This window comes from Polyodon spathula, chromosome 5, assembly GCF_017654505.1.
Source record: "Polyodon spathula isolate WHYD16114869_AA chromosome 5, ASM1765450v1, whole genome shotgun sequence".
In the NCBI taxonomy this organism is placed as follows: domain Eukaryota; kingdom Metazoa; phylum Chordata; class Actinopteri; order Acipenseriformes; family Polyodontidae; genus Polyodon; species Polyodon spathula.
This window is the reverse complement of record NC_054538.1, coordinates 1,101,037-1,120,312: the sequence shown is the minus strand read 5'-3', so window position 1 is coordinate 1,120,312 and position 19,276 is coordinate 1,101,037. Positions and strand designations below refer to the sequence as shown.

The following is a 19,276-nucleotide window of genomic DNA, read 5'->3' as shown; positions in this document are numbered from 1 at the left end:
TTGTCTGTAATTATTGTCAGCTAAATGCATAATACAGCTTGGATACAAAACAAAATCATCTGCTCCTTGCCTATGTTTTGTTTTGTTTTATGCGGCACTATGCATCATTTGCATATGGGTACATGGAAATAGGGATGTAACAACACCATAATGTCACGATACAATACATGTCACAATATGCAGGTCGTGACAGGATATGTATGAAAACTGGTACTGATGGGCTACTTGTATGATGAAGAAATGGGATAGGGAGAGTATGCATTCGTACCAACTGAAAAACACACATGTTCATTCAAGAACCCCTTCGTGAACTACAATGAGCTGTGCTGTGCTTTGTATCAAGATTTGACACGTACAGTGCTGTAATAGATTCATCGCTGTCACCAACTACATAATGCGGGGAAGCAATCAAAAAGGCAAACGAAATGCTTGGATATATAGCCAAGTGTGGACTACCAAAGGGGCTATGACAAGGGTGTACGTTTTTTACATAAGATACATTACACAGAATCCCAAATTTTAGATTTTTTTTTTAATATATTTTAACGTAAAATATTCCATAAAGCAACTGTATAAAAACAATCCAGTAAGAAATGCTTTGAAGATATTTATTTAAAATGATTGGCTGTCACTCATGGCACTACAGCGGAACTTACTGGGCATGGCCTGGGGAAGGGGGCACCTGCAGGGCTGGGCTGGCCTTTGTCCTACAAAGACTTGTAGCTCACTGACTTGCACTGTGGAGCTGCTGGGTGTAAAGAAGTGGGATCGGAGGATGTGGACTTACCTACAGCTCACTGTCTGCTGTGGTGAGGGAGTTGAGTTGAACTTCTCATTTGCAGAGCAGATTGGATCAGGTCTGCCACCATTCAATGTACATTATGACCCCGGGATGCTTCTGTATGTTCTTCCACAACGATTAGTAGTAGAACTTGGAGTGGCTTTGTGTGTAAAAATTTAATTTCACATTTCTCTCTTTCAGTTTTACAAGCATGTTGTACAGAGTGTGGAGAAGTTTGTTCAGAAAGTAAGTAAATGGAATATTCTTTCCATCAAAGCAAGGATTTTTCTTTTAGTAAATCTCAATTTACTTTCATATTTGTTAGTTTATTTTTTTTATTGTTTAAGTACGCCCAAGTCAGTTTGTTCTGTTTAGTGGTGTTAATGTGGTTTGTTATTTATTATATGCAAAGCATAACCCACATTTTCTCTACAGTAGTGTGTCTAGATTGCAGGGCAGGCGTAGTTTTAGCTGTGCTGTTCCTTTTCTTTGGAACTCAGTACCAACTTTCATTAGAGAATCCACAACAGTAGGGAAAGTCAAAAGTACCCTTAAGACACACTTATGCACCCCCTATTTTTTTTTTACTTTTTATTCTACTGCAGTCTGCATTGTTTATTACGATATACTGTACTTTTTGATTTTATCTCTATTAACCTATTTTATTGTATATTATTTATGTATCTATAGAATATAACTGACAAAATGTGCCACAGACAACATAAACCGGGTAAACTGTACTGTTAGCTGCACACAAAGTAACATTTTATGTATTTTATGTATGTTAATTTTGAAAACAGATAACATTTCACAAATGCATCATGCCAAAAGGTGCAGTCCCTTTTAAATTATAATGATTCACATGCAACTTTTGTTAATGTCTTAACAGTGCAAACCAGAATACAAAGTTCCAGGATTATATGTCATCGACTCCATTGTACGTCAGTCACGCCATCAGTTTGGCCAAGAAAAGGACGTGTTTGCTCCACGATTCAGCAAGAACATTATCAACACCTTCCAGAACTTGTATCGATGTCCTTCTGATGACAAGGTACTGACTGACAAAGTAGGTTTTATTCCTTTAAGAGTAAGCATTGGAAGGTGTCTTGGTCACACAGGTGGTGGATCAGCAAAGGGGGTGCAGGTCTAGTCTGAATGAATGAATGTGTTTAATAAGAAAGCATTATACAAAATGCATTTGGCAGCACACACAATTTAATATTGTCCTTAGATTACAATGACGCTGGTAAATAATAAATCAATAAAAAAAGGTACAGTTTGTGATTGTGTCTATAATGTTGCTCCCTTTTTCAGTCTGTTGGGGCAGGGGGAAGGACATTTAAAAGGAAGGAGGTTGAGCTGGAAATTGCTTTTAACCTTTTGCAGAAAATGATATTTGTAATTTCCATATATTATGCACAGTTTATGGTATTTTATAAATAAATGTGTATTCATCATGCCAAGACCCCCCTGTCTAAATGGAGGTATGTATTTAGTGTGTAGAGAGTAAGGTCTTGAGTCCAGCCACAAATGTCGCCATTGCTGTAAATGGCTGAGAAGTTTGTATTTAATTTCCTCACTATCTTGATAGAATACCGTTTCTGGTTCTGCATGGCATTGATGTCACTTTGCAAGCCATGATATTGGAGGAAATAGCTTTAGGAAGATCCTGGTTTTATGTTTGGTAGTCTTTGGCTTCATCAGTGATCTTTGACTTGCATCTGTGAAAATGTTATCATTGTGGGAGTAGCCGTCCTAGTTCACTACCTTCACATGGACTGGTTTGTTTTGTTTATTTTTTTCTTTCTGACCACATTTCAATTTTTCACACAGTCGTTGCTGCTGTACTTGAGGATAGTATTGTATATTTCCATTGAATATAATTTTAAATGTTTGCAAAAAACAACTAATAAATATTGTATTTGTTCTTTAGAGTAAAATTGTCAGAGTGTTAAATCTGTGGCAGAAGAATAATGTTTTTAAGAGCGACATTATTCAGCCTCTGTTGGATATGGCAGCAGGGCTCCCACCTCCCAACCTGACTCCTGCCATTGCCAGCACTGCAGCTACTGTCAGCAACAACACACCAGGTAAGAGCAGAAGACACCACTGAATGAAAACTGTTGTGGGTGTTTAGTTTTCATGGATACATTTTAAATTAGGAATTTTATTAGCAAACATGAAATCCACTAAATGAGTTTTGCTTGCACTCTGTATTTTTAGTTGCCTTTTTACATTCCTTAGGTTATACTGCCAAAGGTGCTAGATTGGTGAAAGTGGCAGTATTTCTGTCAGTCTGGGTGCTAATGGGTAACTATTTCTCTGAGTTTGTGTTTATACACCCTGTGGAGAGCATAGTTGTCTCAAAACTGGGTTGATTGTGTGTGTTTCTGTGTTTTTACATAGAGCCTCTCTTCTATTCCATAGGAACTCCAGTCACCCCTGCTACCCCTGCTAACATTGTCCAAGGCTTACCTGATTCCTGGGCCTCTCAGATCTCCAACACAGATACCATTGCTGCCGTTGCACAGCTCCTGCAAAGTCCTCAGGGTCAACAGGTAAGCTGGGTTACCTGTGAATTTCACTTTCTAATGTATGCAGGAAACATGTTGCTCTTCGTTCTACTCTTATGTGCAGACCATTTTAAGTTTTTTCAAGGCTTTGAACAATATGGTTTCTTTTTTGTCCATAGCTCCAGCAGTTAGTACAGACCCTGCAAATGCAACAACAGAAGCCCCAGCCTTCCTTGCTCCAGGCCCTAGACGCAGGGCTTGTCGTTCAGCTGCAGGCTCTCACAGCACAACTCACAGCTGCGGCTGCTGCCAATACACTCAATCCACTAGAACAGAGGGTCTCCTTCAATAAGGTAATGAAGCTTTCACTGCTGCATTGAGGCTGTATCTTGTGAACTGTTCACCTGAAATTGTATACAAGTGTTTGTGTGTGTAATGTAAGCTGATGTATGGGATTTAAAGTTTTTTTTTTTTCTTTCTAGAAGTTGTTGGACCAGTTTGATTTTGGGGAGGAATCTGAACACACTGATGAATCTAAAAAAGATGCTCCTTCATCTCAGCTGTAAGATCCAGTCCATGAATTCACTCTTTCAACCTCCTTGGCTGTTTGTGTGGCTCTCATGTCCCCAGTTCTGTTACACATTTTGGGATGCATTGTTTTTCTGCCCTGTGTTGTTTTTCTTTTAGTTGTGGGTGGGGTTTGCAAAACAGTGTATTGAAGGCTAATCTAGACTGATCTTTCAGTGTAGATGTATTAATGGTAAATGTAAAGATCCTGATACTCTTTTTCCAGGCCTAGTGTAACCGAGTCCATAAACAACTCGATTTTCCATCAGCTGGCAGAGCAGCTGCAACAGCAGAATCTGGAGCAGTTCCAGAAACAGCTGCTGGAACACCAGCAGCAGCAGCAGCCACAACAGGTACGAATTGCTGACATCTTGTGGGTACTTCGGAGAAATTAAATGAGGAAATCTCTCCAAATAATGGGGAAGGGGAGATGTATATGTATGTGTGTGTGTGTCTCATATATTTATTATATATATATATATATATATATATATATATATATATATATATATATATATATATATATATATATATATATATATAATCAATTATATTTATATTAAAATAAATATTTATTTTTTATAATAATTTGTTTATATTTAAATAAAAACCTTGCTAATATAACCTAATACATTTTTTTTATTTTTTATTAAAGACTATATCGCTGGAGAGCCAAGAAGGGATTTTTGGTTCAGAGAACTCTGCCACACCTTCACAGGGCAGTTGTCAGCAGCAGCTCCTGGAGACTGACACTAAAGTGGATGATTCAATTGATAATCAACAGCAGGTAAAGAGAGAAAGGGTGGCAGAAAACACAGTAAAAGCACCTTCCCTTATAATGAAACACATTTTTGAGGGGCGGGGGTCAGTCAGGCATACCTAATACAGAAGTTCAGCTAATTCTAAAAATATTATATTCCTCGGTATGGGTAATTTAGGATTTTAAATTTAAAAAAAAAGTGAGATTTAAGCTGTATTTCTTTCTCAGGACATGGAAATTGATGAAGGACAGGACATGGCTGATGGGGACATTTTTGAACCTGAAGACCCACAGCCTGTGGAATCAAGGTCGAGAACCCGATCTAAATCCCTTTCAAGGTTAGATTGTGTGTGTGTATGTGTGTTTTTTGTCAAACACATTTAACTTCTGCAATTAATGCATTAATTTATTTTAGAGATAAATGGTCTTAATACATGTTAATCGTACTCCTCTCTCTTAACTCTCTTTGCATACAATAATTTATTCCCTGCGTCACCATTTCAATATACTTGAGCGCATGCAACACAATGTGTGCAGTAGGCATTTGCATAAAAAGTTAGTCATAACTATTAAGGAGCAAAGTACTAAAAGCGAAGAACTTTCTGACATAAAAAACATTGACATATCTACAGTCAAATTGAGTTTCAGTATCACAAATGTAGTCTACATCTAATCTGAAGTACCACCTGTGTGCTAAATACGCTTTCACTTCTCAAAATGCACTTTCTAGCAACAACACAACAAATTAAACCTGTCAGTTTCGACAGAGTACACTTTTATAAATTCAGAATTGGTGTAAGCCCTTGACTCATGCAAAGTATGATAATGTAACATATATATATTTGTGTGTGTATGTATGTGTTTACAATTAAGGAGGCTATAACCATTACTCAATGAATGCAGTGTTATTTAGACAATTTTAACTTATTAATAAGAGTACCTTTTTTTTTTAATGGCAATGAAAAACATCAACCCTTTTAAACCAAACTGATAAGAATACAGTATAATTTGAAATGTATTAAGGTGAGTAATAAATTGACTCCATTGTGATTTAACAGTTGGTTCAAACAATTTAACAGCAAATGCTGGAGTTTTTCTGTGTAAATAAATATAAGACTTATAAAGGGGCAGCACTATTAATCCAGAAATAGGACAACCAAGTTTTTTTTTATGTTGCATGTTTTTTTTTTTGGATAATAGTCTCCTGCATATTGCTCAGTTCCACCTCCATTTTTTTTCCAGCCTCTCTCAACCATTGAAAGCTTTTCTCAACTTTTTCCAGAGAACAAAACAACTAGGGACCTGTGACTGACTCATTTTTAATGAAACCGGAGAGGAAAATTTGTAATGTTTGACCTGGTCTGACATAGGACTGCAAAGGGTTAAATAATAACTGGCTGTACACACCAATGTGTATCACTCAGTTAAACCAAGGGGTTCAGTGCCGAAATAATAATAACACTAAACAAGACTAACACAACACTGTCACAAGTCCAGAGTGAGTGCTCTTAGTGAAGGTGGTGATTTACAAGCTTAAACGTGCACAATGGTGGAGTGGAGTCTGGGTTTGTTTGCTGACTGTGTAGCTACAGCTCCCAGTTTAGCCTTCTATAAATGATAAACATGACAGTTTAGTAGAGAGACAAAACAAAACACAAAAACTCAGTTTCTTTTTACAATGCAGTAATCCTTTATGGATCCTTTCATAACCATAACCAAGGACCAGATTGCTTTACCACATCCACTGATATTCCCTCAGTCACGTCACCTTCACAAGCGAGTGCAGTCACATATCCTCCAGTCAATGACTGATACATCCATCGCCTACCGCTTTGAGGCGATGACTTCTGCTATTGTGACCCCGCCCCCTTTCTGGAGACTTCCACCTGACCCTGGAATGAACTGCCAAACAATCCAGTCCGGGGCACACTGTTCCTGTTATACCGTGCCCTCACAGGTCGGGAGGAAGATTGTTGCCTAGGATTCATTCGCTCTCTGTCACACACTGTGTTTGTGTACTAAAGAGGAACAGCCAATACCTTTGACTTTTAACAACCCGAGTTCTTATTTATTTTACGTAATTATTAAAAAAGAATAGTTTGTTAATATACCTCCCAGTTTGTTTATTTTTTTACACCTGCAGATCACCAAGGAAAAGAAGATCCCGGTCTCGTTCTGGCTCGCGGAAACGTAAACATAGGAAGCGTTCTCGCTCCAGATCGAGGGAGAGGAAGAGGAAGTCTTCACGCTCATACTCCAGTGAGAGGCGAGCCAGGGAACGAGAGAAGGAACGCCAGAAAAAAGGATTGCCTCCAATTCGATCAAAAACACTGAGTGGTGAGACAAAGTGGCACCTGCATGCTCAGGGATTGGCATTAAAGTGGTCAACATGAGGACTCTGGTTTGAAATGCAGATGTAGTAAAATAAATGCATTGCATGCAAAAGCAGAACACTATATATATATATATATATATATATACACACACACACACACACACACACACACACACACAGCTCTGGAAAAAATTAAGAGACCACTGCAAAATTATCAGTTTCTCTGGTTTTACTATTTATAGGTATGTGTTTGGGTAAAATGAACACTTTTGTTTTATTCTATAAACTACTGACAACATTTCTCCCAAATTCCAAATAAAAATATTGTCATTTAGAGCATTTATTTGTAGAAAATGACAACTGGTCAAAATAACAAAAAAGATGCAGTGTTGTCAGACCTCGAATAATGCAAAGAAAACAAGTTCATATTCATTTTTAAACAACACAATACTAATGTTTTAACTTAGGAAGAGTTCAGAAATCAATATTTGGTGGAATAACCCTGATTTTCAAGCACAGCTTTCATGCGTCTTGGCATGCTCTCCACCAGTCTTTCACATTGATGTTGGGTGACTTTATGCCACTCCTGGTGCAAAAATTCAAGCAGCTTGGCTTTGTTTGATGGCTTGTGACCATCCATCTTCCTCTTGATCACACTTCAGAGGTTTTCATTGGGGTTCAGGTCTGGAGATTGGGCTGGCCATGGCAGGGTCTTGATCTGGTGGTCCTCCATCCACACCTTGATTGACCTGGCTGTGTGGCATGGAGCATTGTCCTGCTGGAAAAACCAATCCTCAGAGTTGGGGAACATTGTCAGAGCAGAAGGAAGCAAGTTTTCTTCCAGGACAACCTTGTACTTGGCTTGATTCATGCCAAAGCTGCCCGATTCCAGCCTTGCTGAAGCACCCCCAGATCATCACCGATCCTCCGCCACATTTCACATTGGATGCGAGACACTGTGGCTTGTAGTCTTCTCCAGGTCTCCGTCTAACCATTAGATGACCAGGTGTTGGGCAAAGCTGAAAATTGGACTCATCTGGGGGTGCTTCAGCAAGGCTGGAATCGGGCAGATTTGTCTTTGTGAAGGACGCATGAATCAAGCCAAGTACAAGGTTGTCCTGGAAGAAAACTTGCTTCCTTCTGCTCTGACAATGTTCCCCAACTCTGAGGATTGTTTTTTCCAGCAGGACAATGCTCCATGCCACACAGCCAGGTCAATCAAGGTGTGGCTGGAGGACCACCAGATCAAAACCCTGTCATAGCCAGCCCAATCTCCAGACCTGAACCCCAATGAAAACCTCTGAAGTGTGATCAAGAGGAAGATGGATTGTCACAAGCCATCAAACAAAGCCGAGCTGCTTGAATTTTTGCACCAGGAGTGGCATAAAGTCACCCAACATCAATGTGAAAGACTGGTGGAGAGCATGCTAAGACTCATGAAAGCTGTGCTTGAAAATCAGGGTTATTCCACCAAATATTGATTTCTGAACTCTTCCCAAGTTAAAACATTAGTATTGTGTTGTTTAAAAATGAATATGAACTTATTTTCTTTGCATTATTCGAGGTCTGACAACACTGCATTTTGTTTTGTTATTTTGACCAGATGTCATTTTCTGCAAATAAATGTTCTAAATGACAATATTTTTATTTTGAATTTGGGAGAAATGTTGTCAGTAGTTTATAGAATAAAACAAAAATGTTCATTTTACCCAAACACATACCTATAAATAGTAAAACCAGAGAAACTGATAATTTTGCAGTAGTCTCAATTTTTTCCAGAGCTGTATATATCAGTGCCTTGCAGAAGTATTCAACCCCCTGACCAATTCTCTCATATTACTGAATTACAAATGGTACATTGAAATTTCGTTCTGTTTGATATTTAATTTTTAAACACTGAAACTCAAAATCAATTATTGTAAGGTGACATTGGTTTTATGTTGGGAAATATTTTTAAGAAAAATAAAAAACTGAAATATCTTGCTTGCGTAAATATTCAACCCCCACACATTAATATTTGGTAGAGCCACTTTTCGCTGCAATAACAGCTTTAAGTCTTGGGGTAAGTATGTACCAGCTTTGCACACAGTGTCGGAGTGATTTGGGCCCATTCTGCTTGGCAAATTTGCTCCGGGTTGTTCAGGTTGGTTGGACGACTCTTGTGGACCACAATTTTCAAATAGTGCCACAGATTCTCAGTGGGATTGAGACCATGACTTTGACTGGGCCACTGTAGGACATTCACCTTTTTGTTCTTGAGCCACTCCAGTGTTGCTTTGGCCTTGTGCTTGGGATCATTGCCCTGCTGAAAGGTGAATTTCCTCCCAAGCTTCAGTTTTTTAGAAGACTGAAGCAGATTCTCTTGCCGTATTTTCCTGTATTTTGCTCCATCCATTCTTCGTTCAATTGTAACAAGATGTCCAGTCCCTGCTGATGAGAAGCATCCCCACAGCATGATGCTGCCACCACCATACTTCACTGTAGGGATGGTGTGTCTTGAGGCATGGGCAGTGTTAGGTTTGCGCCACACATCGCTTTGAGTTTTGGCCAAAAAGTTATATTTTGGTCTCATCTGACCACAAAACCTTTTCCCACATCACAGCTGGGTCACTTTCATGCTTTCTGGCAAACTCCAGACGTGCTTTCAGATGGTACTTTTTGAGTAATAGCTTGTTTCTCGCCACCCTCCCATACAGGCCAGTGTTATGCAGAGCTCTTGATATGGTTGACTGGTGCACCATTACTCCACTCCCAGCCACTGAACTCTGTAGCTCCTTCAAAGTGATTGTTGGCCTCTCTGTGGCTTCTCTCACAAGTCTCCTTCTTGTTTGGGCGCTGAGTTTTGAGGGACGGCCTTTTCTTGGCAGTGCCTGGGTGGTGTGATGCAGCTTCCACTTCCTGATTATTGATCCAACTGTGCTCACTGGGATTTCCAAACACTTGGATATTATTTTGTACCCTTTCCCTAATCTATGCATTTGTATTACTTTATCTCTAACTTCTGTAGAATGCTCTTTGGTCTTCATTTTCCTTCAGATTCACAGCCTTACCAATGATCCTTCAACAGTGGGGTTTTTATCCAGAAAATGTGACAGCAACTTTAATGGTTCACAGGTGGAGGCCAATGGTCAGGTAATTGTGTCCTCGTTAGGGCAATTTCTTTCATCGGTGCAAACTGGGAGCTTCCACAGCACAGGGGTTGAGTACTTATGCAAGCAAGATATTTCAGTTTTTTTATTTTTCTTAAAAATATTTCCCAACATAAAACCAATGTCACCTTACAATAATTGATTTTGAGTTTCAGTGTTTTAAAATAAAATATCAATCAGAACGAAATTTCAATGTACCATTTGTAATTCAGTAATATGAGAGAATTGGTCAGGGGTCTGAATACTTTTGCAAGGCACTGTGTGTGTGTGTGTGTGATGTATATATATATATATATATATATATATATATATATATAGATATATATATAGATATATATATAACTATAAAGTACCACGTTATACTCTTATAATATATAATTCTCATGGTGCAATATGAGAATATAAAATGTCAAGACAAACACATTGTAAATAGATCGATTTTAGTTACATCTGTGTGCTAGTGATATGAAGTTTATATTTAAAAACATTTACAATTAATCGCTTTTAGTGACATAATCTGACATTTTCCTTTTAGCTGGACTGATTGAATGTCCTTTCAGAATTCAATTTTGAGAATATAAAGTATAATTCCATATTATAGTAAGGACATGTCACAGAGGAGAAAGGAAAGAAACATGCTCCTGTTCGGTAGAATGTGAGTTTGGAATTAATTTATGGGTTAACCTTTTGCAGTCCATGTATTCAGCGTCCGTCAGACTCGTCAGGTAAAATTTATTTTCACACACGCTGTTTATTTTACACGCGCTGTTTTAAAAGTATTTTTCACAGTAAAGCAGGTTTAAAAGGCACTGCATATCAACAGGACACTCAGTACTGCATCTCCAGCCCTGCCCCACCCCTTGTTCGCTGTATTTATCGCACATGTCTTCATAGTCTTGCATACCGATCAATCATCTCTCGATCACTCTCGATCAGCCTAATAGTGGTTTGACGGAGTCATTACGGAGATAGGTTCAGTAAAAGTTAATTTTCAATTTCAAGGCAATTTTATTACTGTAGCATCTCAAAAAGCTTGGCAAATGTCTGTGATTTTCTTTCTGGATGCGGAATCCGCTGTCTTGTTTGTTTGTGTCCGTGTTATCTCTGTGGTGCAGGGGCTATGTGTATTGCTCAGATCCGCCCCCTTTTTTCTTCATGGCCATTGAAAGGTTTTCTTTGCTTTTTTTGGAGAAAAAATGACTAGAGACCTATGCTTGACATCTTTTTGCTGATGTCGGACAGGAAAGGGAAAATTGTAATGTTAGGCCTGGTCCTACATAGGACTGCAAAGGGTTAAGGCTGGTTCATACTTCAGACTTAGATTTGTGGTCAGAGTCAAGGGACTCTGACTCTGTGCAGCAAGTTGGAATTACGTCATCCAAACTCTTGCGACGTGCCTTTTCTCATGCGTCTGCGACCTGAAAGCGCATGGGGTTGGATGATGTTGAAAAATGTCCACATTTGCTGCAGGGTTGTACGCTGCTAACCATCATGTAGCAAGGCTTTGAGGAACTTTTAACAGAAGTTGTTCGTAAACATCCACATTTATGAGCCCTTGTTTAAAGAATATAGATGTGCCCAAATAGAAACAGCGCTGGTGTGTATTATTCATAAAAAAATAGAAAAGGACTGGAGAGGATGTAAAGCCTGATGGAGAAACTGCATGACAGATTTGTGAAGAGCAAGAAAACCCTGAAGTAAAGGGTGGAGTCAGCAGCTTGTGGCCACACTGCTGGGCATTGTGAGTTGCTGTGTGCAGAGTGACTGCAGGTCTTTCTGCAGGTGGCACTGGCATCGCATGTGTATTTGTGCGTTGAAGCAATGGTCCCAATCTGTTTAACAGATCGTCAAACCTTATTTCACCTGTCATTCGAAATGTCTTACTTGCATCTCTCTAATTTTAATGTGTAAAATTCTCCCTTTTGGATTCTCTGTTGGTTGAGGGGACAGATCTACCAACAATGTCCCTTTTGTTGTATAAAAGGTACAAACTCCGGGCATCTCCTAAAATGTCAATTTTTCCAATTACGCGATTGCAGTCTGTATTGAAAGTATGAACAACAGCCGCGCAGTCAAAAATGCTGGGACACAATGCGTCCTTCGTACAGCAAATAGTGAAGCTGCACAGCTTTTATAGCTGTCTGCGCCTGATGTATCTCATTCATGTGCGACAGAAGTATGAACCAGCCTTTAGTCATCTTTTGCATCCCCATTTTTTGTCTGTTGTCGTGCATATTTACGTTGTATATCTGGGGTTTATGTCGCAACTGTGTCCTCGCTAAGTACCATTAAAGAAAATACCCATTATAGCTCATAATGTAATTATTAACCATAATAAACACAATACCTCAATTAGAACCAGCGATTCTGCCTTAATTATCCCTAGATTCATGACGGAAAGAAATTAACAATTAATATTATGTATGTTTTTAAGTATTTCAAATCAATCATAAATGTGTATTTGTTGTAAGACGAAAAGAAACCTAACAATCCAAATCCACATTCATGTTCTCAAAGGAAGAAGGATAAAGGTTAGGCTTCATAGTTAAAAACATGTATAAAGAGGGGGCAAAATAAAACATTCAAAGAAAAGTAATGCATTGTTAAATGTTCATAATTAATCCTTGATGTGCTCTCTAGTCAGTTCTGCATTAGTGAAGCAGTCTTAATAGTTCATGCATTTTTTGATTGAGTCACGCATTACATATACATGCGCTACCTTCCACGTGGCTAAGTACGCATGTACAGTGTTCAGCATCTAGTTGAATAGACGCACATTACGTATTGTAACGATTTCAATATCATGGCTTCAGTTCAGTTACCTGTAAACACACAATATAAGTTTGATACTTATTCTGTTGGTTTGATGTTTAAAACAAAGTCTTCTGAACACGGTCATCCTCTCTGTAGAAGTTAGTTGTGCATCAGCACAGTGCAGTATCTCTGTGAAGTCTGTAGGCAAAAGCTTTCGTCGTTCCGGAGGAAGCCCATCTTCTCCGGGACAGCTTTGAAGATTACATCATTGAGTCTTCATTGAAGAATTAAAATAACTATTAAACTTGTGTGCATAAGTTATGTAATTTAAAATGAATCTTAAAGCATTTTAACTAACTTTTAACGCAATAGTGGTACAACTGCATCATCACTATAGCTTGCTTGGTTGCTTATGACACCTTAGGAGAAGAGACAATCAGATAGCTTCAAGGAGTTAAAAGTTTGTGGCCTGTGCCTTGTCTACAAGCTTTGAAGTTCTGGAATCGGTGAACCCAGTCACCACAGCATGTCACAAAGACAACACAATTAAATATCTGAGAAGTGCCTATATTAAAATGAATTTAACCATGAATTTCCTTTACACTGTTCTATGACAAATATGGTCTCATGTGTTAATACATTTCTTTTCAGTGTGTAGTACAACACTCTGGGTGGGACAAGTGGATAAAAAGGCCACACAACAAGATCTTACTAACCTGTTTGAAGAATTTGGACAAATTGAATCAATAAATGTAAGTGAACTTCATTTTTGTCCAAGATGAAGTTAAGGTCCGATTTTTTTTTGTTTGAACAGTTTTTTGTTTTTTTTTTTTTTTTTTTTCCAATCATACAATGTATTTTGAAACCAAATTGATATGTGAAATAAATATTTACAAAGCTCAGTTTAATGTGCACGAAAATTTTAATGTATGAATCCTTTTCTGTTGATACATAGGATTTAACGGAAGAGAATATTTCTTGTATACTTTTACAGATGATCCCTCCTCGAGGCTGTGCATACATTTGCATGGTTCATCGACAGGATGCATATCGTGCCCGGCAGAAACTCAGTACCGGGTCTTGCAAAATTGGCTCTAAAGTCATTAAGGTATGTGTGTGTAAACAGGTGTATGAACCCTGTTCATTATGAGAGTGTATTTGTTGCTTCATTTTCATCTTTAATTTATAATATGCCTGCCTATTTAGTTTCTGTGAAAACTTCTGGACAATAACTAATTGTTTTAGAAAGGTTTTCACACGGATTACATCTTATGATTCTTTTTTTCTGCAGATTGCATGGGCACTAAACAAAGGAGTAAAACAAGAATACAAACAGTTCTGGGATGTAGATTTAGGTGTAACGTATATACCATGGGAGAAGGTGAAGATAGATGATCTCGATGGCTTTGCTGAAGGAGGAATGATCGATCAAGAGACTGTAAATAGTGGTGAGATATTTACTATGGTGGAGGCATACATGCGTGATGCCTTCATTTTGACATATGTTGTCAACATTGTTATCAATATGTTTAAAAATATATATAGATATATATTATATATATATATATATATATATACTATATATATATATAGATATAGATATATATATAATTATAATTCCAATGCAATTACTCCTAGTCTAGTACTCCTAGACTTATACATACTTGCCCCAGCATTTGGTACCTGCAATCCCCCCACAACCACAGCGCAACTGACTTTTAAAATCACCCAGTATAGAGTGTCATGTACGGACTGGAAGAACTTGACATTTGATGAATTCACCTGGACTTCTGTTTTTCTAGAATGGGAGGCAGCGAGGAGCTATGACTCTGCAAGAGAAAGCCTCACTCAAAGTGCTACTGTGGATACCAGTACTATGATTACTACACAGGCAGATGCCTATGCTCAGCCAGTCACCATGTTACCTGTACAGGTTAGTAATTTACATAAATACACTAAGCATGGGGAAGTTTAAATTGGTCATGGGCTGACATTTCTGAAATTCCTGCATTTGAAGAGAGAGAGAGACTTACTGATCTAACTTGTGGGTTCCAGAAAAAAAAAAGAGTTTGCATTGAGGTTTTAGTAAGAGTTAAAAAAAAAAAAAAAAAGAAAAACCCACCTGCCGAAACTTTTTGGAAAATTAATCTGTATCGAATGTTAATGAATTTCAGATGCCAGTGGCTCAGGGAGTCCCTGCTGTTAGCTTGATGCCACCAGCCTATCCAGTGACAATGGCTATGCCTCCTCCAGGCTTTGGCCACCTACCTCCGTTTTTAAGAGCTGGTTTCAATACTTCTCAGCCACCACCTGGTAAACAATTTAATACAAATGCTTTTGTTTTATTAATTGTGCATTCATTTATTGTTATGCTGTTCTTTTAAGCTGGGGGAAACAGTGCCATTTGGATTTTTATTAGTGATTCTTGTCAGGCATGTTTTTTAAATATGTATGTAAATGTGGGTAAGCCATTCCACTTTGTTATAATGCAGTTGAATATAGAGGAAACATGTTAAACTCTTTCAGTTTTTGGATTGATTTTTATTTTATTTTAAGGTTACATGCCACCACCTGTTCCTCAGTCAGCCATAGGACCTGGAATCCCTGCCATACCAACATGTAGGTATAAACATAAGCATGAGTCGTTGGACTGGTACTTGTTAAAGTAATGCCTTTTGGGTAGACATTTTGTCTGAGGTAAATGGTGTATTGAGCCAATGTTGGCTAGATGTACACAACATGGGTTGTTTAGGAAAACTAAAATATATTACTTAAGTAATTTTGAAAAATCTTTTTAATGTGGCTGCAAATGCAATAAGTGAAAAAGTTAAGTTCTTAAGATTTTTCTTTTCTTTTTGCAGCTTTGGTTCAGCCTTCAGTTTCCACGGCTCAAGACAATTCAAAGGATCCTGCCTTCGGCAGCCTTGTAACATCAGTTAACACTATTCCTGGGACATTCATTTCCCATGCCATCCCAGGGGGCGGTGACTATAATCTAGGTTCACAGACTCAGCAAGTCGGCCACAGAGAATTGGATGACAAAGGGTTCCAGATTGCAGAGAATCGGACTGATAATAAAACTGCACAAGGTAAGGGACCTTAATGTGGTACCCTGAAACTCTAGCCAATTAAGAGTGACCAACTATGATTTGAAAACCTACATATTTAAAGTAGGTTTTTAAAGAGTAAATAGATTTAAATGGTTTAAAGTTAGCACATGGATTCAAATGATATAAGGTCTCCATTTACATTTTTTATGCCATTTTAAGTTTGTGGTTTGTGTTTTTCACTTAACATGCATTCTAATGTAAAGTGCCACTAAATGAGGTAATGAAATCATGTGTACAAAAATCTAACCATTCTAACTTTTTTTTTTTTCAGGAACCCTTAGTGATGCTCGGAGTTCAATTGGTCTCCTGGGGATGCATCCATCTGCGACTTCATTGCACCACCCAAATATTCATGGCCAAAGGATGCCTGGATTATTGCCCTTGGACATTCGCCCAGGAATTTTACCCCCCTCACCTGGGGCACGTTTCTCTATGTTGATGCAGCCAGGAATGCCTCCTCAACCAAACATGCCTCCCACATCAATGCTTGACCCTTCCCTGCAGGCTAGACTTCGAGGGCCATTCCCACCAGTTGACAATTTCACCAGGCCTGAAAGACCTTTTGGGAGACTTGGGAACCAGGCTGACAACAGTGTTGGCAAGCCTGATGATGGGATGCCAGCGGGGAATGACAGCATCCAACAGGAATGCGATCAAGATTATCGATTTCCCCCAGTGGAAAAACGCGAGAGCCTTTTAAGACCCCCAGTCGAGCAGAGTGACAACGTAAATAGACCTCCCCTGTTAGATGGAAGAGATGGGCTCAGGGGGCCGCCAGGGGAAGGAAGAGAGAACCTTGGTAGAAGGCAGTCTCTAAGTGGCTTTAGGCCAGAGAGCCGGTGGGGTCCCCCGCGAGGAGACTTTGATGAACGTGAGCACCGGGGGATGCCCTTTGGTAGTCCAAAAGGTTTCAATGATGATCGTCCAGGCCCTGGAAACTTCCGCTTTGATGGGCGTGGTGGGCCGACGTGGAACCGGGGTTTCGAGCCAGACGTTCACCGTGATTTTGATGACCGTCGTCGTCACTGGGAAAGGCAGAGGGATCGGGACGATAGAGATTTGGATTTCTGCAGGGAAATGAACGGGAGCCGTTTTGCCCGTGAACGAGACCGTGAGTCCTGGACTGACCCTCCTGCTCCGCCACAAGTGTTTAAGTTTTTCGAAGGTGGTGTTGAAAGCCAAAAGCGAGACACGCCACCACAGGTGAACGGTGATGAAATGGACATTGAGCAAGACCAGAACCGTCCTGAACTAGCAGAGCAAGAGGCTTCTCCCGAGGATGTAGACAATGAGAAGAAGAATGAGCCAGAAACCGGAGTAGACAAACAGCCAGTGGTAGAGAAAACAGAAACTGAGGGGACAGTCATCACTCAGTAGGTAAAAGATACTTTTGTAAAGTTGTCAATTCTCTGTAATAGGTAAATGGCTGACTGGACCTTTTGAGTAATTCACTTTTGTTTGTCACAAAAAAGTTAACAATTTCTTCATCTTTCACACAATGGTGTACAACTGACTTGTATAGAGTGCTCTTTTAGATGATGAAAAATGGTAGGTAATTGTTTTTAATTATTCTTATGGTGAAAGCCACTCCCACAACTTTTAATTGGGTACATTTTCATTTTGACCTCGCCAATTTTTTTAAATTAAACAACAAAAAACAGTTTGACCTTCCTATGGAAGAAATTAGAAGATCCTGGCTGTTTCCAATGGGTTCACTGCAGATGTTGTAATACTTGAAGACAGCAGGTGCTGACCTGTGTTCGTCTATTTTTAAATGCTGCTGCAAAATTTTAAAACAATGCCTAGGTGTGTTATGCTTTTGTCTTTTAAGCAAAATATACGTAAACCAGGTACTGAGGTAATAGTACTGAGGTATAGAAACTGTAAGAACTTTGTGAAAATAAACCACAACATACTCTGTGTTATCCCCAAAATGAATGTCTGTGATTTGTTCCTCGTACTGCAGTGAGTAAAAGAAAACAAAGTGAATGTTTTTAGTTGCTAATAAACATTATTTGTTTGATAAACATGTTCTAGGAATTGTATTTTGTACACAAACATACCAAAGAATATTTGAATATGAAATTGCACACATGCTTTCAGTCTCGCTAAAGCCTTTTCTGCTAGACACACGAGCCGGCCGACCACTTCTGTTGTTGAAGTTACAGATGAATTTGGAAATGAAAGATAAAGAACAGAGATCCAGATGTAGACATTGGCGTGGGAAGTGTAGCCTATCCCAACAGACTTCTCTAGTTGTACGCATTTGCAGTTTGTTCTTGGAAGACCGAAGTGGAATAAGCTTGGTAGATATAGGAATGGTTTTTCTAAGTGTATGTTGTTTTGGAGTCTATATTTTGTTATTTATAGTTGCTTGTAGGTTTTCAGGGGAAACCAGATGGAAATTCCCCCATTTTATAGCCCTGTCAGAACCCAGTTTAGCAGAAAGTTGTACAAATGAATTGCTAGTGTTACCTGGGCCTCCCTAGGTTGCACTGAGTAGACTTGAAATACCATACCCTTTTTGTTTGGTTGTTTTATTTTGAAATACAACAAATGGCAGGTTTTAGAGTTTTATGTTATTGTACTACATGTTTATAGAGCTTTAAATGTGGCAATCTTTGTTCTGACGTGTAAATATTTTTCTGGAGATGAAAAGTGGAACATTGCAAAAGCCTTTGCTTCCTGCTGACTGATCAGAAGTTGACAGGTCGCTACTGTTGGAGAACTCCCTCTTGTGATGTCAGTCTTTCAGTAGGAAGGAGGAATACATTTGAGAAGTCCTGTGAAAACTGCTTTGTTTAGTTGAATTTTGAGCAATCTGTCAAGCATAGGACTTCAATGGTGTAGGGAGTAGACCTACTAACAAATGTGAAGATGAATTTCTAGACATCCTGGTATGTTATTGGTATTCAAAGTAACCCTAAAATGCATGAACACAGGACAGCAAAATACTACCTTAAAGCACCAACCAGTACAGCAACTGTAAAATAATCAGAAAACAATGGGTTTGCCAGGTGTGAGGTAGAACACTGCCAAGTACTCTTGATCGTTTAACATGAAATCTTCACAGTTTATTCAGTTTTAATTCCCCCTGTTTAGTTTAATCTTTTACATAAAACAATTTTAGTTGGCATTTCTGTACACACTTGTGTTCCAGATAACTTGCTTTGCTTTATTCTAGGGGAACTATTTTGTTTCTATTAAAGATCTGCTAATTTTTAGAGTTGCATTGTTTTGTTTCAGCCAGCAGGGGGCATTTTAATTTTGTACAGTAATTTTTTTATTTTGGTGTTTGTAGGAAATC

General features: G+C 38.7%; 1 protein-coding gene across 3 annotated transcripts in view; it reads left to right on the top strand.

Moving 5' to 3' along the window:
• Positions 1 to 17,996, top strand: part of scaf8 (SR-related CTD-associated factor 8) — a 31,986-nt gene extending 13,990 nt beyond the window's left edge. Inside the window, exons 3-20 of one of the 3 annotated variants that reach the window (XM_041249435.1) lie at positions 983 to 1,027; positions 1,671 to 1,832; positions 2,715 to 2,871; positions 3,209 to 3,339; positions 3,474 to 3,647; positions 3,777 to 3,856; positions 4,088 to 4,214; positions 4,517 to 4,648; positions 4,850 to 4,959; positions 6,765 to 6,958; positions 13,511 to 13,611; positions 13,854 to 13,967; positions 14,151 to 14,307; positions 14,662 to 14,792; positions 15,034 to 15,172; positions 15,416 to 15,478; positions 15,721 to 15,948; positions 16,241 to 17,996. In XM_041249435.1, coding sequence (XP_041105369.1) covers positions 983 to 1,027; positions 1,671 to 1,832; positions 2,715 to 2,871; positions 3,209 to 3,339; positions 3,474 to 3,647; positions 3,777 to 3,856; positions 4,088 to 4,214; positions 4,517 to 4,648; positions 4,850 to 4,959; positions 6,765 to 6,958; positions 13,511 to 13,611; positions 13,854 to 13,967; positions 14,151 to 14,307; positions 14,662 to 14,792; positions 15,034 to 15,172; positions 15,416 to 15,478; positions 15,721 to 15,948; positions 16,241 to 17,346 — 3,351 coding nt within the window. In that variant the 3' untranslated portion in view covers positions 17,347 to 17,996. Of the gene's footprint in view, positions 1 to 982; positions 1,028 to 1,670; positions 1,848 to 2,714; positions 2,872 to 3,208; positions 3,340 to 3,473; positions 3,648 to 3,776; positions 3,857 to 4,087; positions 4,215 to 4,516; positions 4,649 to 4,849; positions 4,960 to 6,764; positions 6,959 to 13,510; positions 13,612 to 13,853; positions 13,968 to 14,150; positions 14,308 to 14,661; positions 14,793 to 15,033; positions 15,173 to 15,415; positions 15,479 to 15,720; positions 15,949 to 16,240 lie in introns of all 3 variants that reach the window. The other 2 variants (XM_041249434.1, XM_041249433.1) reach the window with 2 other exon arrangements.
• Positions 17,997 to 19,276: the final 1,280 nt, after the last annotated feature.